Source organism: Leptonychotes weddellii, chromosome 10, assembly GCF_054177405.1.
Source record: "Leptonychotes weddellii isolate Sample4059 chromosome 10, ASM5417740v2, whole genome shotgun sequence".
NCBI lineage: Eukaryota > Metazoa > Chordata > Mammalia > Carnivora > Phocidae > Leptonychotes > Leptonychotes weddellii.
In genome coordinates this window covers 75,376,874-75,401,613 of record NC_138378.1, presented here as the reverse complement: position 1 = coordinate 75,401,613, position 24,740 = coordinate 75,376,874, and the positions used below count along the sequence as shown (strand labels likewise).

Here is a 24,740-nt window from a genome sequence, read left to right as displayed (position 1 = left end):
GTTTTTAAACTCCACATCTTTTGGGGGCGCCTGGGTGGCTCAGTTAGTTAAATGTCCAACTCTTGATTTCTGCTCGGGTCATGATCTCAAGGTCCTGGGATCGAGCCCCGCATTGGGCTCCCTGCCCAGCGGGAAGCCTGCTTCTCCCTTTCCCACTCCCCCTGCTTGTGTTCCCTCTCTCGCTGTCTCTCTCTCTCTGTCAAATAAATAAATAAAATCTTTAAAAAAAAATTTCATTTGGCTGTCCATGATTTTGCACATAGACTGAATATAGAAATAACGCATATTCTACCTGAAAACTGTAGCATGTTAATGTTTACTGCCCTCACAGAGTTTACCTAATTCAGTCTTCTACTTTTACGGATGGGGAAGCTGAGACCTAATGAGTAAGAGTGAGTTAATCCAGAAGTGTTAATCAAGACTTTCTATAGGTACATAACAGTTACCTACTTCAACCAGCTGACGTATAAAAAGACAAAGTAGGCAGGAGTCTGTCATGGAACCTGGGAGCGGGAGTGCCGCTGACCCTCAGGAAGGGGCTGAGATCAGGAACAAGAAGGCTCTCAGGAGTTTCTGTTTCTCTGTCTCTGTCTCTCTTGTATCTCCGCTTTTTTCTGCTTCTGTGTTGGTCTTTTTTTTCTTACATGTGAACCTACCCTGTTCACTCATTCATGTGGCTCAATCTGGTTACTATACACCTCCTACTTTTACTTACAGCTTAAGTGGACTGCCCAGACTTAACACCAAAATCCACTTCTGTGGAAGAAAGCATCTGATTGATCCAAGCTTGGGTCAGCTGGTTCCATCAACTCTGACAAGGTGGAGGTAAAGGTATTATTTAGTCAGACATGACTGGAGGAGAGGGAATATCCAGAGGAAGGTGAGTCACTGAGTTGGGCAGACACCCCACAGCTTTTCTGAGAGTACACTAATACATTCTAGCATTCTAGGGGAAAAATGAGGATGATCTGAAATAAGGTAATGGCAGGGAGTGTGGGAAGAAATAAGCAGATTTGAGAAAGATGGAGAAAAATGAGTAAACTCTGGTAATTAGTTGGATATTGGGGAATGGGAGTTGTCGAAGATAGAAAATGGGGTAGGGGGTGGTCACATTCACAGTAACAGGGAACACAGGAAAGGAGGCTTGGGAGGCATGAGGGAGGCAGATGGGGCTTGATTTCAGTTTTAAATATGTTGACTTGGGAGTGCTTGTGAAAATTACAGGTGGAAATGTCTGTCAGGTTAATTGAGTAGGTCAAAAATGTATGGGTCTGGACCTCTGGGGAGAGTTGTCAATATTATGAATGTAATTAAAGGATGCTTAATGGGTGAGCTTGCACAGGGAGCATTTATAGAGCGAATAGAGATGACTCAGGACTGAATCCTGAAGAAACACTAGCATTTAAGAAGCAGGGAGAAGGTGAGAAATTCTAAAGGAGATTAAGAAGTGGACAGAGATGTAGGGGGAAAACTGAGTGTGTAATGGCCTTTCCTTTGGGAGCCCAGTGGAAAGAGTACATGATTCAGGAGTGTCACCAGTGAAAAGTGCCGCGTGGCGGACACGTGACACAACACCTGAAAAGCAACATGCTGGACTGAGCCCCGGAGAGGGCCGTGCAGAGGGCAGAGACAAGATTACAGGAGGCTTTTGAATGACTGGGAGGTAGAATGTGTGCAGAGAGAGAGGAGTATTAGACCATTAAAAAGGTCTGGTTGTAAAAGAGAGGAAAGGGGTAGTAGCTAGGTGGATTAAGAAGGGGTGAAGAGATCGCTTTTCCTTTTTTCTTTTTAAGATCAGAGAGACCTAGAGCGTGTTTAAATACTCGTGGGAAAGGGGCAGTAGGGAGGAGCCGCTGGAAATACAGGAGAGGAGGCACAGTTTCTGGAGTGAAGTTCTTAAAGAGGGAGTGATGGGCTCCAGAGACAGGAGGAGGGATGGAGGCAGGCTGGCTGATGGAGGGAACTTGGAAGAGGGAGGGGTGTGAAAGTCGAGGACACTAGCTGGGTTCAGGACTTTCTGGGACTCTAGAACTCTTGGTAGTTTGGGGAGGTGAAAAGGGAGGAGTTGAGGCCCCTTTCAGTGTTGAGATTTTTTTTTTAAATCATGCTTTTGACCCTGCGAATAATTTTAGAAATGGAAGTGGGTGTCTGTGCTGCGTAGATCAGTGGGAGTTGGGAAAGTGGTTCACCTGGGAATAGGATCTCCTTGCACTTGAACTCTTATCTGAGCCAGTTGTAGACGTGCTCAGCATTGGAGTCTTTGGTTTCCTTAGGATTGAATCACTAATTGCAATGAAGAAGGCTCAGAGCAGTCAACATCTCTTAATATTCAGCATTCAGAGATAAGTCTAAAGGCATCTTTCTGTTCAAAATTTCACTGAAAATAGTTCCCACAATCCCACATACTCTTATTAACATAGCCCTGTTGGGATAAGTGTGTGGTCTGATTTTGTCTAATGCTGACTGCTTTTTACTTCATCGTAAACCCCAAACCCTTGACTTTGCCATAGTTAGTTGCTGCTTGAAAGTTGAGAGGTAAGGCACCATGTTCCCCTCTATGGCCCTGGGAGTGGGAGGGAAGAAGTTCAAGGAGTTCCTCGCCCAACATAGGCCTTTCCCTCCAATTGAGACCATATTGCCCGAGGGAGCCTGAATTCCCCAGGGTACCTTAGTGAAGGTGAAGGTGAAAGAGACACCCAAGGCTAGTGAAAAGAAGTAGACTTTAAGAATAAGATTAGTATCTTCACCATCCTCATTCCCTCCCTGACCGAAAATGCTAGTCCCCAACCAAATGTGCTGCTGCTGTTCTATCTGGGTCTCTTATGCCTCCTGTGGAAACAAATGTGGTGGGGATAAGGAGGGGTCTCTTGCCAGTACCTGGCCTTTGGTAGATTATAACCCGCCTCCCCCTGGGAGAGTGAATACAAAGGGCAAGAGAAGAGGGGTTAGGGCCAGGAAGGAAGGTATGTAACCGAAGCTTTGTAGCTGAAATCCCTCCCACAGTCTGCTTCTGGGGCAGCTCGGCAGCTCAGGGCAATGATCTCTTCTACTGTGCTGGAAGGTAGAAGATGATGTGCTGAAAGCTGGCGCACAGTCGCTACTTGGCGCGCTCCCGTTATTGTCACTCAGCTCTCCTTGTGATGGGGTGGGAGGGAGCGGGTTTACCTAGAATGGAGCCCGACTAGAGTGTTAGGGCACCATTTCTCACTCACAGTTGGGGAGTAAATTCAGAACAGCACAGTGGGCCACTCTTAAGTGCATGGTACCAGAGGTCAGATAATGGAAAGTTTAGTGAACTCCTGCTTTTCTTTATCAGTGAAATGAGACTTGAGTCTCTGAATGGGCGATGAGAAAATCACAGCAGAATAAGCTGAGGGAGCCTTTGGAAGTCTGGTAGGTGGGCTTTAGGAAATGAGTGTGTGAGGCACAGATTCAGGGCATTGGACATGTGCCTGGGCTATTGGGGCTCTGCTTGCAGAATGAGCCTGTGGTTCCCCATTGGATAAATGCATATAATAATACTTGCCTCACAGGACTGTCATGAGGATGCAATTAGTTGATGCATGTGAAAGTGCTTGGCACAGAGCTGAATCTCAGTAGTGCTATTTTTGGATGTGTCCTAAACAGATGTGCTATAAAGTGGCTGGAAGATGTGAAGGTCTGATGGAGAATAGGCCATGTAGCATTATATTGTGTGTATGTTTCTTTACCTTATATTCACATTATATTTGTGTTCTTCCTAGAGCAGTTATTCAGACTGCTGTCCTGATCGATGGTGCTTCTGTGGTCATTCACTTGATCTCTTGAGCTCTAGAGGCCATTTTTATCTAGACCTATGTACCTCTTCTTTTCACCATGAGGACTCAGGCCTTGATGAACTTCTCATAAGCATGGTTAATTGAGCTTATTATTATAGTTCACTGTCACTCCCTTGCTTCCTGGATGTTTATGGGTGTATCATGTGTCTATGCTGCCATTAAACGCAAGCATAATTACTAACTTACACATTTTTTAAGTAGGATTCTGTTAAGGACTGATGCTTCTTTTATGGTTGAGTGGGGGTTTCAGTCGTTGTGTATTGTATATTTTCTGAATAGAAAGGAGTTTTCTGTTTTGATCCCAGAAAATCACTGGAGAGAAAGGTTGGGCTAGAGTTGGGTCCGGGGGGCCTGGGAGAGTGCGTGGGGCTCTCTCAAGGCCGTCACCACTCTTTGGTTCATGCTTAGTGCTGCCATCAGACCAGCCAGGCACTGGTCCACCTCACTGCCCTGACTGTGCTGGAGGGGTGCAGACATTTTCCAGGAAATTAGCCAGTCAGGATTATGGTAAGCGTAGAAACAAATTTTTTTTTTAAAGATTTTTATTTATTTATTTGACAGAGAGAGTGAGACATCGAGGGAACACAAGCAGGGGGAGTGGGAGAGGGAGAAGCAGGCTTCCCGCAGAGCAGGGAGCCCGATGTGGGGCTCGATCCCAGGACCCTGCAATCATGACCTGAGCCGAAGGCAGATGCTCAATGACTGAGCCACCTGGGCGCCCCAGAAACAAATTTTTTTGAAAGGTTTTATTTATTTGAGGTGGGGGAGGGGCAAAGGGAGAGGGAGAGGGAATCTCAAGCAGACTCCTTACTGAGCATGGAGGCTGACATAGGACTTGAACTCACGACCCTGAGATCATGACCTGATCTGAAATCAAGAGTTGAATGCTCAACCAACTCAGTCACCCAGGCTCCCCAAACATAGAAATAAATTAATGCAAAGTATCTATGACAAACAAAATATCAGACTTTTAAATAAAGACAGGATCAGTAACAGTGTTGTGCCCAGCCATTTTGGAGCCTGAGGCAAAAGGAAAATAAATACGGATCCTGTCTTTATTTAAAAAGTTGAAATTTGGAAAAAAAAATTGAAATTTGTTCATGAATTTTTTGCATTGATGTTCATTTACAAAATATGTTAATATTTTATTTACTTTGATTACTGAGTTTTTTGGCACTGCCTTAAATTTTGTGTCCAGACAGATACCTCATTCCCCACACCCTATTCCCAGCCCTGGTTTTACATCAAAAGCAGAGGAAATTTTCTCCACATGTAATTTAGTACATTGGTTGGTGCTGGTGTGCTCCTGGTCCTTTTTGAAGACTTACCTTCTTAACATACCTCCCCAGGTTTGGAGGGCAGGTTTTTCTAAAAAAAAAAGTTGTTCTTTAAAAACAACTAAAAGAGTTTGTTTTTATAACTTAAGAAAGATAATATGCGGTCATTATAAAAAATTTGGAGGAGTGCCTGGGTGGCTCAGTTGGTTAAGTGTCTGACTCTTATTTTTGGCTTAGGTCATGATCCCAGGGTTGTGGGATGGAGCTGTGCGTTAGGCCCCGCACTCAGTGGGGAGTTTGCTTGAGGATTCTCTCTGTCCCTCTCCTTCTCTCCCCCCGCAAAATGAATAAATAAAATTATTTTTTTAAGATTTTATTTATTTGTCAGAGAGAGAGAGAATGCGCACAAGCAGGGGGAGCAGCAGGCAGATGGAGAAGCAGGCTCCCCACTAAGCAAGGAGCCTGATGCGGGGCCCGAACCCAGGACCATGGGATCATGACCTGAGCTGAAGGCAGACACTTAACCGACTGAGCCATCCAGGCATCCCTGGATAAATAAATCTTTAAAAAATTTGGAAAATAGAGAAAAGGATAAGGAAGAAACCAATCATCTATAATCCCATCATCCATAGGCTATTCAGTCTTTGAAAGTTTTTGCATGTTTTAGTCATAGCATTTTGTTGTATTTTCTTCTAGTCTTTTTGCTACACATATGCATTTCCACATAATTGTGTTCTTAACAAGGTTAGAGCTTTATATCTTGTTTTTTTAATTTGCTATCTTGTGCACATTTTAGTATTTTAAAAATGTTAAATATTTTAATAGCTATACATCCCTCTCCTCAACTTTATAGCCTTAACAATAGTACTGGATACTTGGGTCAAGTTGTCCTCCTCTTCTTCCAGATTGGGTGGGATCCTCTGTTCTTCAGACCTACTTCCCTTCCTCGTTTGGCATAAACCTCTTATGACATCTTGGTTTTTTCCTAGTACCTTGTCCAGGCTCTTGAGAGAGTGAGCACTTTCTTAATCAAACTTCAGATATTTTTTCCATAGGCTCTGCGCTGACCCCGTAGCTTCTTTCTTCAACCCTTTGTTGAGGGCTAGAAGGTTCTTGTTATTGGAAGACTCACTTTTCTCCCTAACTTATATTTCTCTGTTCTGTTGGGGTTGGTACTCATTTGTTATCAATCTAGTTGATGAGCTTATACTCATTTGGTATCTGGGCTGGTTTTTTTTGTCAGAGAGAATGCACAGGCACAGGGAGAAGCAGGCTCCCCTCAGAGCAAGGAGCCCAATGCGGGACTCCATTCCAGGACTCTGGGGTCATGACCTGAGCCAAAGGCAGATGCTTAACTGACTGAGCCACCCAAGGCATCCCTGGTATCTGGGCTGTTAATACTTGATCTCAGTTTCCGTGAAATTTGGTTTCTTTATGTTTGTTTGGTGCCGGAGTCAAGTCTGATCTCTGCCTTGTCTGAGAGGGCTTGGGAGTAGGCCATCCCTGGAGCTTTACTGCGTCACTGTAGTTGCCACAGAAAGCGAGAAACGGACTCCACTGTTCTGTGTCTCTTCCTGTTGCTCAGTCCCCACTCCCTTTAGAGTCACTCACTGAGTTTCTGTGCCCCCCGCCCCTGCCGGTGTGTCTTGACCTCTTAAGTCTGCCAGGGAGTAGAGTGCAAGGACAGTATGGACATCGGTGCCTGGGCAGGTTTCTCTCCAGTGCGGACGGCAGTTGCACATAGAGCCAAGACTAGAGTGAGGTGCTTACCTCAAGTGCAGAATTTAAGGGACACCCTACAACTCAGTAATCAACCTTAATAATATTTTTATGCAATATTTAAAAAATAAAAATGAATGTAAAAAGCCACGATAACAAAATATCAGAGTTTAAAATACAGGATCAGTTTGGGGAGCCTCAACTCTTGATTTCAACTCAGGTCATGATCTCAGGGTCATGAGATGGAGCCCCATGTCAGGTTCCGTGCTGGGTCTGGAGCCTGCTTACTATTCTTTCTCCCTCTCTGTCTGCCCGCCACCCTTCCCCGCCTGGCCTCCTGTTCTTTCTCTCTCTAAAAAATAAAAAAATAAAATACAGGATCAGTTGAATATTGCTGTGTCCAGCCATACTGCAGCCTGATTCAAAAGGAAAAATCCGTAATACTGACTTTGTCTTTTTGTGCCTATGGCATGTGCCTCACTCTGCTCGTCCTAGTCCCGACCCTGGTTGTACAGCAAAGCAGAGGAAGTTTTCCCCACGCATAATTCAGTGCATTGGTCAGTGCTGGTATATGCCTGATCCTTTTGGAGACTTAACAACCTCTCTACGTTTGCCCATGCCTGAGCTCTTTTTTCACTTGGTATGAAAGATTCCGCCCTGTCTGCTTCCTCTGCTTCCTCTCACTGGAGAGCTAAGTCCTCTTCTTTATGATTTATTTCTGATAATCCTGGGTAAAAACGATCTTCCTGGCTTTACCAGATAATGAGTGTTCTGGGTGCTGAGGATTCCCCCACTCCTTGACTCCGATCTGTGAGCCCAACAAAGGTTATGATGCAGACCATGTTCCCCTGTTCAAATTCCTTATGGCTGTCCTTTCCCAAATAGATTTTGACCATTTTCTGCCATAGATCTTTGTGCATGATTGCAGATTCTATTTTAATGTAAATCTAGTCTTTAACTGAAAAATTCTCACTCTTCAAGTGCAATTTTTAGTACTCTCTTTTAACATTCTGTTCTGGACACTTTTTGTTAAAGGAGCCTGTATTGGTTAAAATTATTAAAGCCTAGATTGTATCAGAGCTCATGTATTCTATAATCATACTGGTACAAAGTTTCTTAGGGTCATCAGGGTCAAGGAACAGAACTTTAATTCAAATTAGATTAAGTAAAAAGGAATTTATTGGATAAATACGGTGGAACCTTCCAGAACCCAACAGTAGGAAGTGAAGCTGAATTTTGTGACTGTTGGAAAGTTTTCAGATGGTTCTTTTGTCTGTACCTCTCCCCTTGGAGCCACATAGCCTTGCATTGCAGCTTCTTCCAAGTGTCTGCTCCATTTTCCTGCCCCCTTTTTTTTTTTTGACAGAACTTTTTTTTTTTAATTGAAGGATAGCTGATACACAATGTTACATTAGTTCAACATAGTGATTCACCAAGTCTATACGTTATGCTGGGCTGACCACAAGTGTAGTTAACATCTATCACCATACAGCACTATTGACTGTATTCCCTATATTGTATCTTTTATCCCCACGACTTCTTCATTCCATAACTGGAAGCCATTTTCTTGCCTCAGGTTCTCAAGGGAGAGTGTGCACCAGCTGCCCACTCCTGGTCCAGTTCAGTGTAGCTAGGAGAAGGGGGTCACTTGACACAACACATCTAATCTTATTTCAGCATGGGGTGAAGAGTATGGTAAACTAGACCACTGTGTTTCTCACAATGTATAATAATAAAGTAAAATCTCTGTCCTCTGAAAGAATAGTCCTAGTGAGACAGACTAGTATGCAGGCAGGTGGGATATAATCAGGGTAAGAAAATAATGTGGGATGGGCATTCTGTGAGGTAAAAGTTCACAGAGGAATTCTGGTTTGAGCTACATTTGTATTTAGAGCCACAGGTTTACTAATGAAACAGAAGACAGGTATTCCAGATAGAGAATATAAGGAGAAAGCATGGAGGCATCAGCGGAAGCTGTCCAGACAGCTCAGTTCAGTGTGGGCTGCAGATTAAGATGGGCCTTGTATACCCCATTAAGACGGGGATTTTGATCTTATAGCTGGTTGAGAGCTAGCAGAGAATTATAAGCACAGAAACAACATTATTGGATTTGCTATTTATGAGACATCTGTTAATCATCTATCATGTGCCAAGCGCTGTGCTAGCCCTGAGGATTCCAAGAGGAATAAGAAGTTCTTGACATTTTAATTTTCTTTGGTGACCCAGAGTGCCCCACTTGGAAAACAATGTAGAATGTTGTCTCTATGATTTCATAGTATTCAGAGTCCTTAAACTGGTGTTTAATGATGACATTTAAGTATCATAAAGTATAAATAGTACGCTTTATGTAAAAAAAAAAAAACACTTTGTAAATTATCATATAGTATGTCATAAAATATAACATAACAAGCATTATTTCTACCAAGGCAGATCCCTCTTTGCCTCAGCCTATCTTCTGAAGAGATCAACATATCACAGATAATCACAACGCATTGTGATAAGTGTGACAATAAAGGGAATGGCCAAATGTGTGGTAATATGAAAGCCTGGGGGTGATTGTCAGGAAAAGGGAAGACCTCACAGAGGAGGTGAACTTTTATCAAGCAGAAGATTGGGACAGGATATTCTAGGCAAAGGGAATAGCACATGTGAACCTCCTTCCCAGGGATAAAGGGGCAGAAAGGTTCAAGTTCTGAAAGCTTGGTGGTAGAGGAGGAGGGAGCATTGGGAGCTGGACGGGGGGTGGGGAGCAGGGCTGTCTTTAAATTATAAAGGGTCTAGAGCTGTCATACATTGTTGGTGGGAGTATAAAATGATATAAGCACTTTGGGAAAAGGTCCGGCAGTTTCTTTCTTTTTTTTTTTTTTAAGATTTTATTTATTCATTTGAGACACAGAGATACAGAGAGAGAGAGAGAAAGCATGGGCAGGGAGAGAGGCAGAGGGAGAGGGAGAAGCAGGCTCCTTGCTGAGCCAGGAGCCCGATGTGGGGCTTGATCCCAGGACCCTGGGATCATGACCTGAGCCGAAGGCAGACGCTTAACCATCTGAGCCACCGAGGCGCCCCCCGGCAGTTTCTTAGAAAATTAAATATACACCTACTTGGTGGCCCAGCACTTACACTCTTGGGTATTAGTTATTTACCCAAGAGAAATATTTATTTTATGATACAAAAGACTTGTACAAGAATGCATATAGAGCTTCCTTTATAATAGCTCCAAATCTGAAATAACTCAATGTCTCTCTGGAAAAGAAAGAATAAACAGGTTAGCAATAAGAGTAATATACAGTTGGGGCTCCTGGGTGGCTCAGTTGTTAAGTGTCTGCCTTTGGCTCAGGTCATGATCCCAGGGTCCTGGGATCGAGCCCCGCATTGGGCTCCCTGCTCAGCGGGAAGCCTGCTTCTCCCTCTCCCACTGCCCCCTGCTTGTTTTGTGTTCCCTCTCTTGCTGTGTTTCTCTCTGTCAAATAAATAAAAAATCTTAAAAAATAAAAAAAAAGAGTAATATACTGTTACACTCAACAATAGAAGCTATTATGGTAAGTGAAAGATCCTTACACACAAAAAAAAGCCTGCATTGTACGATTCCATTTATATGACGTTCTAAAGCCCGCAAACCCAGCAATCGATGAGAAGTAAAACAGTTGTTGTCTCTAGGGGGGATACAAGGATGGGATTGTCTGGAAAGGGGTATGAGGGAATTTTCTGAGTGATGGAAAGGTCTGATATTTTGGTAGGGGCCTGGGTTACACTGAGTGTGTGTATTTATCAAAACTCATCCAATAATAAACTTAAGATTTATACACTTCATTGTAAATAGATTTTATTTCTACCCTCCTTCCCTCCCGCAAAAAAGAACCATGAACTCTGGACACAAGTAAGATATGTATGCTAAAGCATTTAGGATGAAGTGCACTGAGGTCTCCACCTTACTCGGAAATGGGTCAAAATAAGACGAGTTTGTATTTGCATAGATGGATGATATATGCGTGATAAAACAAGTATACCAAAATGTTAACATTGTAGACTCTAGGTGGTGGGTGTGTGGCTATTTGAAGTATGATCATCTCAACTTTACTGTGTGTTTGAAATTTTTCATAATAAAATGGAAGATATAAAGGTTCTTATATACTGCTGTGTAAGGAATTTGGTCTTTATTCTGGGGAACTAATGAACACTTTTAAGAGGAGTTGTTAGGTATGAGTTTTAGAAGAGAAAGAGATTCAAGGCACAGAAACTGAGGACTCTATTTTAGTTCTCCTGGTAAGAAAAGAGGAAAGTGTGAAGGAGCACCAGGGATGGAGTAGAGAGGATGGATCCTGGAGAAGTTTAAGGGATAGAATTGTTAAGACTCGGTGAAATCAACTTGATGGTGGCAGGTGTTGGGAGGGGAAGGAAACCTTGAGCTGGTGCACAAGTCCAGAGGGAGAGACCACACCTAGGGGATGGTGTATGGCAGTGATGGGTCATAGATCTAGAAATCCTGAACCTCAGACAAAAGGCTTTGGCACGAAGTGAAGGTGGAATGCTCTAGAATTACAGTTGGGAGCTGAGAGCATGTCAGCCATCTTTTGCCTTTGCCAAAACCCCAGTTCTCCTTTGGAGAGTGTGGATCCAAGTAACATACACCAAGGCTTGGTAGAAATGATTAGAGCCAGAGCTTGGATGTCTGCAGTTGGGGTTTGACGGAGCTGACCTCAGCCGCTCTGTTTGCACACCACTTATCAGAAGATTGCTGGCACCCGTGGCTTAGGGAGAGTGAGACAGTTCAGGCCCAAGAGGCTCTCCACTTGTTCAGGGGAGGGATGATGCAGGATGGAGCATGGGGGTGTTTGATTTCCTTTCCTTCTCAACTGAAGAGGGTTTTCATTTCCAGCTCAAGTGTTATTTTTAAAATCTTTTTTTTTTTTTTAAGATTTTATTTATTTATTTGACACAGAGAGACACAGCAAGAGAGGGAACACAAGCAGAGGGAGTGGGAGAGGGAGAAGCAGGCTTCCCGCTGAGCAGGGAGCCCGATGTGGGGCTCGATCCCAGGACCCTGGGATCCTGACCTGAGCCGAAGGCAGACGCTTAACGACTGAGCCACCCAGGCGCCCCTCAAGTGTTATTTTTAAAAGAAGGGATGGCGTATAGAGAAAGTGTGAGTGTGACAGCACAGAGATTTCTGTACAGCTCTCCATAGTGCTGCACTGTGAGCATGGTGCTGACGTAACTGTCCAGTCTGGCGCTCGTCTCACGAGGCCCTCAGTTGTGCGAGGCTGAGCACTCAGGGCTTCTCTCTATAGGGGTCGACTACCTTTTCCCCAGGGGACCTTTTCTCAAAATGTGTCCCTTCTATCCCAAAATAGAGTTTAATCTTCTGAAAGCCTGGGACCGTGTCGTGTTTTCTGTTGTTTGGGGTTTTTTTCGGGGGGAGGGGGTTCCATTATGGTGCCAGGCAGACACATTGTGTAACCAACACTGAGTACCTTTTATGCAGTGCGCACAGCGCTGGGTGACAGAGGCCGCAGTGAGTCAGGCACTGTCCCTGATCGTGTGCAGTTTACAGGGTTCAGGGGGAGAAGGCATCAAACCAGGAATTACCCACCTAAGTATTTAATTATACTCCTGATATGTCCCAAAGGAAAAGTGGAGGGTGCTGTGTGTAACAAGGGATTTAACGTAAGTCAGAAGAAGGGGGTGGGGCCAGGGGCAATCACGGAAGCCACATCCAAGTAACAGCCTGAAACCTGAAGGATGCTTAGTAGGAGCTGGTCAGGCCAAGAGTGCATAGGGCAAAGGCAGTAGCATGCACAGAAATCTTTAGGGAGGGTGGAGCCTAAGTAACACTGAGGAAGAAAGAAGGCAATTGGGGCTGGACCAGAGTGTGTATGAGTGAGATCACGTCCCATCACGTAGGGCCTTGCAGGCCATAGCCAGCGTTTGGAGTTCTGTTCACAGAGGGGCAGCAAGCCACTGAGGAGCTCCACACAGCTGAATGATACTCACTTTGCGTTTTTAAAAGATCATCACCCTGCCTGTAGTAGAGAGAACAGAAAATAGCTCAGTCTGATCCAGGGAAGCTGCTCAGTGGATTTAAGTGAAAAAAGAACATGGCCCTACTGATGTCTCTTACCCTTTCTCTCTCCTTTGTCCAATAGCTAACCCCATGGGAACAGGACAGCGAAGGTGGGGCTGGGGAGCTCGGGGAAGAGGCTCTCTCTTGCTTGGCCTTCGCTATTGACAGACACGGCCCCGCGTGCTCTGGTTCTGGTTCTGTGTGCAGTACTTCTCCACACACCTCTGGTGTGTGTGTGTGTGTGTGTGTGTGTGTGTGCGCACGTGCACACACACGCGCCAACTTGAGTTCTTAAACTCTAACCTTTTGTTCCAGGCAGCCAGGTGCCTTCCCTGGAAATGTCTCTCTCTTTTCTTTTAAGAGACTCCTACCAAACCCCTACAGAGAATCCCTTGAGCTGGGGATGCTCTCCAGTTGTCCCCGTCCTGGAGAGGAAGAGGCAGTTGCCATCTGCCCCACCTTCATTCAGCATGGGCTGTGGACTTACTGGGTTGGGTTGATGTTTCAGCACTGCTGCCAGAGTTTGCTAGTCTCTGACTTTGTGCCCACGGTTCCTGATGGGGGGCGGGGGGGCGGAGAAAGTTGAATATCTCTAGTCTTCCCCCATCTGGGTGTTCTTTCTGCCTGAGGAAGGGACTGCTTTAGACATGTTCCCCAGAAGGAGCTGGTACATGGTGATTTTTAATTTGAGGCAAATAGAGAGAGACTGACGTAAAAAAAAAAAAAAAAAAACCCAACAAACTCCAAGTCCCCACTGAAATCAGTGTTGACAAATGATGCAGCCTGACCTTTTCTCCTGTAAAATCTTTGTTGTGCTCCTTGCCATCTGTGACAGAGTTTTGAAAATTTTTGTTCCTTCTGAAACTTTTGGCAAAGTCGTCCTCGATGTGAATATACAGTAGATGGGTGTTTGTAGGCCTCTTGGTTGTCACTGTCCATGGGAGGTCACAGACACTGCAGACCGTGTACCCAGGCTCCCACCTGGTCAGCTGGAGAGGCCCCCTGGCCTGTCACTGTGTCTTTTCCCTTACCTTCCCTGACAGTAGAGGTGGGCATGGTTTACTGCTAAAGAGAGGGGATTGTGGCAGGAGAAGGTGGAACAAGGTGAGGGCCAGGAACTGGCACACCTGTATTCTAGCCCTGGTCCTGCCGCTAAGTGGCAGGACTAGGCCATCTAGGCTTTTCTCAGTACCTCAGTTTCCCAGATGGCCAAATGGAGATTGCTTACTTCACAAGGCTCTCAAAAATCAAAGCAGGGTTCTCAAGTTCAGTCCCAACTGGAAATAGGTTTCCTTAACTGCACAGGTTTTAAGAGATTTGGGGGGCGGCGCCGGGGTGGCTCAGTCATTGAGCGTCTGCCTTTGGCTCGGGTCATGATCTCAGGGTCCTGGGATCGATCCCTGCATCGGGCTCCCTGCTCCTCGGGAAGCCTGCTTCTCCCTCTCCCACTCCCCCTGCTTGTGTTCCCTCGCTCGTTGTGTCACTCTCTGTCAAATAAATAAAATCTTAAAAACAAAAACAAAAAAAAAGTTGTGGGTTTTTTTTTTTTTTTTTTTTTAAGTTTGTTGCCTGAATTTAAAAATCAGGAGAATTCGGGGCACCTGGGTGGCTCAGTCAGTTAAGGGTCCGACTCTTGCTCTCAGCCCAGGTCTTGATCTCAGGGTCGTGAGTTCAAGCCCTGCATTGGGATCCATGCTGGGCATGGAGCCAAATTAAATAAATAAATAAATAAATAACAAACAACAAAAATCAGGAGATTACACAGAAAACTCCAGCTTCTCTTGGAAGTCAAAAAACTTGGCAACCCTCAGCCCACATTCCCCCATGGCAGTGATGGGCTGGGATTTGAGGAGTGGCTGTCTATGAGCTGGGGCACGCACTTTCTGGTTGGTACAGTCCCCACCCCATGGTCTTTCTGACAGCGAGTCTGTGTCACTGGCCTCTGTCTATAACATTTTGTGATGCCTGGACTGTTTCCCTCCTTTGCACGATCTGTCTGGTCCCTATTGGTGTTTGGATTTTATGCCCTTGATTTCAAGAAGATATTCCAGATTTAGAACTTTATGCTAAGTTAGGTATCATACAAATACAAAGGATTGGGGGGGTGGTTAAGGATGGAACCCAATATCTATCACATACCTTTTATGTGCTTGCTGCTCTGCTTATCACGTAATCCTCCCCTAAACTGTGAGGGAGATACCAGCCACCCTTGACAGATGAGAGGACAGGGCTTCTCAGAGATCGTGGCCTGCTCCAGTCAGGGTTGGAGCCCAACCTGTCGGACTGTAAAGGAAGACTGCAGGGTCTTAGTGCACACTGGGTGCAGGTGCACAGCCCCTGCCCCAGAAGCTGCCTGCACGTATTTATATCTCTGTGCACACCATTCTGGAGATAGTCATTTTGGTGTTTTTCTTCTCTTCCCCATCACCTTACCACCCCCAACCCTCACTTTTCTTTGCCCAGTGGAAGTTGCTGGTCAGGTCTTGATTCATTCAGAGCAGTCCCCGGGTCCTGGTACTATCTAGCATGATTCAATCTTCGAGACAAAGCCGGGAGAGGTACTACATTTAGTTTTTCAGAAGCCCCCTTGCTGATGTTGAGTATCATGATGAGGCTCCTGAGGAGGTTTTGCTTAAAAAGCTTCAGCCATGAAAATGATATTGAGGGCCAGGATCGCTTATTGGTGTCAGAGTTGAAAATTTTTAGAGATTATATAATTCTCCCTCTGTATATAAATTCTCACTTGTCTGCTTCTCACAGAAGAGAACTCGGCACTTCTGTCCTCTTTGCTTGAGAGGTAGAAGTCCATATGACCTCAGTAACTCATCCGTGACTCTGTGATCCTATGCTTATTAAAGCCTTTCGTCAGGAAGGTGCTGGAGAGCAGCTAATCCTAGGAGTTTAAATGCTGAAGGATCTATAGGGAAATGTAAATTAAAATCATAATGAAATATCGCTACACACTCACTAGAATGGCTAAAAGAAAAAGATTAACAATACCAAGTGTTTATGAGGGTGTAGAACAACCAGATGCTCATGTGTGGCTGTTGGGAGTACAAAATAGTACAACTATTGTGGAGAAGTACTTAGTAGTTTCTTATAAAGCTGAATATACACTTACCATATGTCCCAGCAATTCCATTCCTAGTTATTTACCCAAGAGAAATAAATACTTATGTCTACAAAAAATAGACTTCTATATGAACATTTTATTTATAACAGCCCAAAGTAGAAACAATGTAAATGTTCTTTAACAGGTGAATGGATAGGCTAATTGTGGAGAATATCTATATCATGCAGTATTAATCTGCAGTTTAAAAAACCCCAAATTATGGGGGCGCCTGGGTGGCTCAGTTGGTTAAGCGACTGCCTTCGGCTCAGGTCATGATCCTGGAGTCCCGGGATCGAGTCCCACATCAGGCTCCCTGCTCAGCAGGGAGTCTGCTTCTCCCTCTAACCCTCCTCCCTCTCATGCTCTCTGTCTCCCATTCTCTCTCTCTCAAATAAATAAATAAAATCTTTAAAAAAAAACAAAAAACCCCAAATTACGGATACATGTAACAATGAGAATGAATCTCAGAAATATTATACAGAAGAACCCAGACATAATAGTACATACTGTATGATTCCATTTATTCTGGAGCAAGCAAAACTAATCCACAGGACCGAATGCAGATCAGAAGTTACAGGAGATAGTATGGGAAGGGGTGGTTGCCTACGAAGAGGCACATGGCACTGTTCACTGTGGCACTGTGATGGACTGATGGAGGTGATGGCTGAAAGAGAGTATAAGGGTATGAAAACTCATCAAACTCTACACTTAAAAGGGTGCATTGTATTGTATATAAAGTTGGTTTAAAACATTTAAAAAGATGAGTGATCTAGTCTGCTCTCTACCACTAACTAGCTTTGTGTATTTTTGTAACAGGAGCTTAATCTCTCTATGTTTCTTTCCTATCAGGAAAATGAGGACAGTGGGTAGTTCATCTACCTCATTCAGTTATTGTGAAAATATAAATGAAATAATTGATTTTGAAATGCCTTTGAAAAAGTATAAAGTCAAATACAATGCTGGGTAGGGGCAAATTCCATAAATTCCTCTTTAGGGAAGGGAGGCAAGAACTGTGATAACCAGTGTAGGAGCCTATATATATATTTTCACTTTGTGTACCGCTGGCTGTGGGACTTCCTCCCCTGGCCATCAGTAAGATGAGGGGTTAGACTAGATCAGATGGAGGAAACCGTAGGCTCAGAGACTCAGCCTTTCAGATGCGTTTCCTTTAGCTTTGTAGTGTCAGCCTGTCCAGCGTTAATTTAAAATGTGATTGTTGCCAGTGTTTACATCTGGATATTTCACATACAGTTTTGGGTTTCCAGCTTATCTTTAGGAACCAGCAGATCTGGGTCCATATTCTTGTGGCACTGATTACCAGGAGTTGTGTAGTGGCTGTTCCTTTACGTGAGCCATTGCTTTAGTTTCCCATGGTCTCCCCCCTCCCCACTTTCTGTAGCCTTTTCTATTCTCTGTAGTGATGATAAGAGGAAAGTTAATTAATTTTGGAGTGCCTGATGTATGTTAGGCACTATTCTAGGGCATGAGGATACAGAGGGGAACCAAAGAGACAAAAATCTCTAATCTCATAGTGAGTGATAAGTACCCATCCACATCTTTAAAAATTAGGGGGAGCTACCCTATGACCCAGCAGTTACATTACTAGGTATTTATCCAAAGGATACAAACATAGTGTTTTGAAGGAGAACATGCACTCTAATGTTTATAGCAGCAGTGTCCACAATAGCCAAACTATGGAAAGAGCCCAAAGGTCCATCAACAGATGAATGGATAAAAAAGAGGTGGTGTGTACACACACACACACACACACTGGACTATTACTCAGCCATCAAAAAGAATGAAATCTTGCCATTTGCAATGATGTGGATGGAACTAGAGGGTATTATGCTAAGTGAAAGAAGTCGGTCAGAAAAAGACAAATACCATATGATTTTACTCATGTGTGGAATTTAAGAAACAGATGAACATAGGGGAAGGGAAGGAAAAATAAAATAAGATGAAAACAGGGAGGCAAACCATAAGAAACTCTTAACTATAGGGAACAAATGGAGGATTGCTGGAGGGGAGGTGGGTGGGGGATGGGGTAAGTGGGTGATGGGCATTAAGGAGGGCACTTGTGATGAGTACTGGGTATTATATGTAAGTGATGAATCATTAAATTCTACCTGAAACTAATAATATAGTTAGTATATGTTAAATTGAATTTTTAAAAAAATTTTTTAAAAAGCCAAAATAAAAAAAAAAAAGGGAGAGATATACCCAAGAGTGCTATATATTTGGGACGCCTGGGTGGCTCAGTCGGTTAAGTGTCTGCCTTCAGCTCAGGTCGTGATCCCAGGGTCCTGGGATGGAGCCCCGCGTTGGGCTCCGTGCTCAGTGGGGAGTCTGCTCCTCCCTCCCCCTGCTCAGGTATGCACTCTCTCTCTCTCTCTCTCTCAGCTTCTCTCTCTCTCTGCTTCTCACTTGTCTGCTTCTCAAATAAATAAAATCTTTAAAAAAATTTTTTTTAAAAGTGCTATATATTTTAGGGAAAGTGGGAGAAAGCATGTTTCTTTGTGGAAATAAAAGAATATTCCAACATATTTAAGGGGCTAAAATGTGTCTGTGTCAAAATTATCACGGCTATTTCACTTGCTCACCTCACATCATGGAATGAATCATTTTTCCCTTTGTGATTCAATAAATTCATGAATTTCCCCCCAAAATGGATTCCAGTGAAAACATAGGGAATATCTTAGCGTTTCAAAAAAGAATGCAAGTAGGCCGAGGGACTGGCACAGATTCCAGTGGGCAGACTGGCACGGGCTGTGCTGCATGTTAGCTTTTCTTACCTCTGTCCACACTGTCCCCAGCTCAGCTTTAGGTTTTTCCATTTAATCAAGGTCTTGGGATGCACCTTCATCTGAAATAAGCATCTCTTCTGACAGTCTTACAGTTGCCTTCTTCGTAACAGCCTGAGCTCTGTTGAGCTGTGGCCGAGAATCTTCGTACCCTGATCTGTACGGTGGCCCCAGGCCTGTGCTAGAGCAGTACCTCGAGTGGTGCTGTCTCCCCTCTTCTTCCTAACCGACTAACTTACATCTCTAGTCGGCCAACTGCACATTGATAGTGGCCAACATCTTTAAACTGACACATCCTAGCAGCCTTTGAATTTGATCTCACGATCAAGGAACTCTGACTTAACATGCTTCTCACCTGCACATAAGCCCTTTTGTGGGCATAGAAGCTAAATCATGTGGTTCCCTCTGTGTTAGGCATACAGGTTCGTTGCTTTACCTTTAGATCTGTGATAGTCACAGGCTTTGAGAATCTTGGCTGGCTCTTCTCAACCCTTTGTGCTTGCCTGCATCGTGACGTAGGCACCTGCCGCATTTCTTCAGTTTCGGCTGGAAAGGTCATCTTGCTACACTGGCCAGAAAGGCTACACTGGCCAGAAAGACTACACTGCTCCCATCTGGTGGCAGTTCTCTCAGATTGCTGCATCGTCAGCCTGCTTCTGCAAGGACTGCCCTGTCCTTCAGTGGTTCCATGCATCACAGAACTGTAGAAGTGGCCCTTCCCGGCTCGTGTTCTACAGCACTGTCGGATGTCTCCTTAGTATCTAAAGGGGCTGTTACGCAGGCTTTCTCTAAGATGGGTAAAGTGGAAAGAACATTGTTTGGACAGTCAGCAGAGTGACAGGTGCTGCATAATTAGCCGTGGGATTCCTGAGCCGCCTCCTTTAATGCTTCTCAGGAGCACTGCTGATACAAAGTCTGTAGTTCTGTGATTTAAAAAAAAAAAAAAAATTCAGGAGTGCCTGGGTGGCTCAGTCAGTTGCGCAGCTGCCTTCGGCTTGGGTCATGATCCTGGGGTGCTGGGATCGAGCCCCGCATCGGGCTCCCTGCTCAGTGGGGAGCCTGCTTCTCCCTCTCCCTCTGCCTGCTGCTTCCCCTGCTTGTGTTCTCTCTCAAATAAAAATCTTTAAAAATAAATAAATAAATAAATAAATAAATAAAATAAAAATAAAAAATTCAAATACCTGGGGCACCTGGGTGGCTCAGTTGGTTAAGGTCTGCCTTCGGCTCAGGTCATGATCTCAGGGTCCTGGGATCGAGTCCCGCATCGAGCTCCCTGCTTGGCGGGGAGCCTGCTTCTCCCTCTCCCTCTGCCCTGCTTGTGCTCTCTTTCTCTCTCTATCTCAAATAAATAAATAAATAAAATCTTTTTTAAAAATGTGAATACCTATAAAATGAATACTCGGACTGTTACAAAATAATTATTTTATAATTTATATTAGCATTTCTCATTCTGATTAAAAACAAGACACATCATGAATTTAATAGCTTTTTGGGGAAAAGAAGATTAAATACTACTGCATTCAATGTACATATTTATTATAAGAAAAATTCTGATATCCTAAAAATTCAAATGTAAAAAATATGCATCTTAAAATTGAGATTGTGTGTGTGTGTGATAACACCTCTACTTGTCAATACATGGTAGGGTTTTAAACAAAATTTTTTTTTTTTAAAGATTTTATTTATTTCTTTGATTGAGAGAGACATAGCGAGAGCAGGAACACAAGCCGGGGAGTGGGAGAGGGAGAAGCAGGCTTCCCGCAGAGCAGGGAGCCCTATGTAGGACTCGATCCCAGGACCCTGGGATCATGACCTGAGCCGAAGGCAGACGCTTAACGACTGAGCCACCCAGGCGCCCCTAAACAAATTTTTAAAGTAAATTTCTAGAATTAAAATTGACAGTTGAGCAGTGTAAGTGGACTGTAAAGTGTTACAAGAAAATAGAAAATGTTACTGAGATACAAAGATTCAAGATGACCGTGGAAATTAAAGACTTTATGGCAAATCTTAGTGCTCATCTGACTCCTGAAGAAGGACGTTGTGATAGGAAATCTGCAAACATGCCGTCTCTGGTAAACATTATCAAAATGCACACTTGGAACATTTGAGCCCATTAACATTTTTGTAAACACAGAATTATGTGTGTGTTGTATGAAAACATGCAAGAGTGCTTTATGATTGAAGCTCTCTTTGGTTACAAGCTGCAGAAACCTATATAAGCAGACTTGAAAAAGAATACACATTGTGAGGATACACCAGGAAATGGCCACGGACATCAACAGACAGGTGCTCAAGTGCCACTGGGCCTCAGAGGATGTAGAGAGATTCAACAGGACTCAAGACTTCTGCCTCAAGATCTAGAGAGTCACTGCTTTTGCCCTCTATCAGTTTTGCACGTGGCAGCTAGCCCCAGCACTATACCAGGACCTCCACTCAACCTCCCATACTGGTTCCCTCTGTGTTCCTCTCCATCCAATTAGTGATTACCTGTGTGCAGAGAATAGCCTCGCAACTTTTTTTTTTTTTTGCTACCTAGGGTCAGTGCGCAGGATAGTTCAAGCTAAATTATGATGGTGTACAAGCAGGCAGATGGACTAAGTGCCCAGTCTAACTGCTGCTTATCCCAAAGCCTTCAGCTTTGACAGTTTTGCTGCACTTTATCTATCTATAACCCCTGTTAACGATGGCACTGAACACCTCCTGCAATATTTGGGGAATGAGATGGAAGGAAGGAGTTATAAGAATCTGTGGAATGCTAAGGTGTAACCAATCCAGAGCATTTATGAATTTCTGTTAGAGTTATATAAAATTCTTTTTAATGAATTTTGGTCTTTAAGGGAAAGGTTGATGTGGACATTAAAACATCTGCCCAGTAATTGAGTTATACTTTGTTGGTGTCTGCTATGTCGAGGGAGCACTTTCATACCTATATTTTGTGTCTTCTTAGTAGCCCATGAGGTAGGAATGGCAGGAGGAATCCTCAAGGTCAATTTTTAAAAAAATGTTATTCATTTATTTGACAGAGAGAGACACACAGCGAGAGAGGAAACACAAGCAGGGGGAGCAGGAGAGGGAGAAACAGGCTCCCCGCTGAGCAGGGAACCCAATGTGGGGCTCGACCCCAGAACTTTGGGATCATGACCTGAGCAGATGGTTATCGACTGAGCTACCCAGGCGCCCCCTCAAGGTCAATTGTTAGATCCTAGTTGGCGGGGAGGGCATGAGGAGGGTTGAGAAGGAAGAGAAAGCTTCTTGAATTTGACAGCTATTGTTATAACAGTTATTAAAATAATTTCCAAGCCTCTCTGGTTAAGTGCTGGATTTAATTTTTTTTTTAAAGTTCTTGGTTGAATCTAATCTCTTGGAGCCTCTGTTTTCTTTAGCTAGTAATCATCTTTAAGGGAAAAATAATACCCAGCCTCACAGGATTATAGTAAGTATTAAATAAGAGCTCAAAGTGCCTAGGACAGTGGTTGGAATGTAGTTCTTTTTTCTTCATCTGTTTGTTCATCTGTTTATTTGTAGGTTCTTTACAAGATAGTTACTATTCTTCTTTCTTCCTGACATAGGTGTTCAGGAACAATTTTTCTGACGCTTGCCACCCAATCGCATAGTAATGTCTGAGTCCCTTGAATCCAAGAGTGCCTTCTAGGCCAGGCCAGCCCTTAGGTCTAGCTGATGATGGCATCAGTCCCATTAACAGTGACAGCACAAAGCTGCAGCCACCGTGGTTATCCGACTAACTTTTTGAACACGACTCAAAAGAGCTTGTATGTGTGTTTCCCTCACAGGTGGATTTGCTATCGTGTTTCTGGTGAGGACAAGCAATGGAATGAAATGTGCCTTGAAACGCATGTTTGTCAACAATGAGCATGATCTCCAGGTGTGCAAGAGAGAAATCCAGATAATGGTAAGGCTGCCCCTCAGACTTGGGATTGCTTGTTTGAAATGTTCCCTCTCATAAGAAAGGTTTTGGGGGGTTTGGGGAGGCTTATTCCTTCCCTGATATGGCAAAGGAGCCTCATCACAAGAAGAAAATGAAGAGGGATGGGGTAGAGCATGCTTCTCCTGTCTTGGTCACCCTTAGCTGGAGGGTTGAGGAGAAAGGAGCATATTGACAGAACTGACCAACTTTTAAGGTCAGAGAAGTGTTTGTGCATCGGGAAAAGTTTATTTCATAACTTCATTCCCAGAACTAACTATGGAGTTTAATCCAGAAACCCTGGCTCTCCAATGAGCCTCCTCTTCTAGCCTTGTCTACTACCAATCCTGGTTTTCATCCCTCTTGAGCTTCTCAGCATTCCGCGAATACACCTTTATATGTTATACATGTAGTTCTTTCCTCCAGAAATGGTTTTTCCCCCCCTTTTTTTTTTGGACTAGAAACCTCTTACTCATACATACTCTATGATTCCACTTATAAAAGTCCAAGAACAGGCAAAAGTGATCTATGGTAACAGATCAGAAAGTGGTCATCTGAGTGTGGGAAATTGACTAGAAGGAGGCATGTGGGAACTTTCTGGGCCATAGAAACGTTCTATATCTTGTTTTGGGTAGTGCTTATACAGGACTATACAAGTGTTAGAACTCAACTGAACACCTTAAGATCTGTGCATTTTATTATATGTTAATTATACCTCACATCTTAAAAACTTTGTTTTCACAATTCAGATTCATACTGTGTTTAAAGAAAGAGTCCCTATCTGTTAGAAATATGTGCTGAAATATTTATGGATGAAATAACATGATGTCTTAAAGTTAATGAGTGGATTTAGAAGAGAAACAAAATTGGCAAAGGGTTACGATCAAAGCAGAGTGGTGGGTATATGGGAGTTTGTTAGTCTCTTACTTTCACTTCTGTTTGATATTATACATTAAAAAACTTAGTCTTTTTTTTTTTTTTTTAAGAGAGAGAGCAATCAAGTGTGAGTGGGGGGTAGGGAGAGAGGAAGAGGGAGAGAGATAAAATCTTAAACAGGCTCCACACCCAGTGTGGAGCCCAATGCAGGGCTCGATGTCATGACCCTGAGATCATGATCTGAGCCGAAATCAAGAGTCAGAGGCTTAACGGACTGAGCCACCCAGGCACCCCCTTAAATAGTCTTATTCCTTTGTGTTTCTACAATACTTTTGTTTACACCAATTATATTGCTTATCTTGTTATCTTATAAGTAATTTTGCCATCAGACGGTAAATTTTTTAAAATCGGGAACTTTATATTCCAGCAGACTGCTTAACATGAAGTAAATACAGTTGATCCTTGAACAACACAGAGGTTGGGGTGTTAACTCCTGAACAGTTGAAAATCCTCATATTACTTTCTTTTTTTTTTTTTTTTTTAATATTTTATTTATTTATTTGACAGAGAGAGACACAGCGAGAGGGGGAACACAAGCAGGGGGAGTGGGAGAGGGAGAAGCAGGCTTCCCACAGAGCAGGGAGCCCGATGCGGGGCTCGATCCCAGGACTCTGGGATCATGACCTGAGCCGAAGGCAGACGCTTAACGACTGAGCCACCCAGGCGCCCCGTAAATCCTCATATTACTTTCAATGCTCCCAAAACTTAACTACTAGTAGCCTGCTATTGACTGCAAGTCTTACTGATAACATAAACAGTCAACACATATTTTGTATGTTATATGCATTATATACCGTATTCTTGAAATAAAGGAAGCTAGAGGAAAGAAAATATTAAGAAAATCATGAGGAGGGATGCCTGGGTGGCTTAGTGGGTTAAGCGTCTAACTCTTAGTCTCAGCTCAGGTCTTGATCTCAGGGCTGTGAGTTCAAGCCCTGTGTGGAGCCTACTTAAAAAAAAAAAAAAAAAGAAAGAAAAAAAACCATAAGGAAAAAACATTTACAGTACTGTACTGTATTTAAGGAAAAAAGTATGCTCTGGATTCATGCAGTTCAAACTCATGTTGTTCAAGTGTCAACTATACTTTATAGACT

At 43.6% G+C, this 24,740-nt stretch overlaps 1 protein-coding gene across 27 annotated transcripts in view; it reads left to right on the top strand.

Annotated features, from left to right (window-relative positions):
- AAK1 (AP2 associated kinase 1) overlaps positions 1 to 24,740 on the top strand; it is a 170,988-nt gene that overhangs the window by 54,780 nt on the left and 91,468 nt on the right. For all 27 annotated transcript variants that reach the window (XM_081832055.1, XM_081832068.1, XM_081832067.1 and 24 more), the window contains exon 3: positions 22,580 to 22,698. In XM_081832055.1, the coding sequence (XP_081688181.1) occupies positions 22,580 to 22,698 (119 nt within the window). The remainder of the gene's footprint in view (positions 1 to 22,579; positions 22,699 to 24,740) is intronic.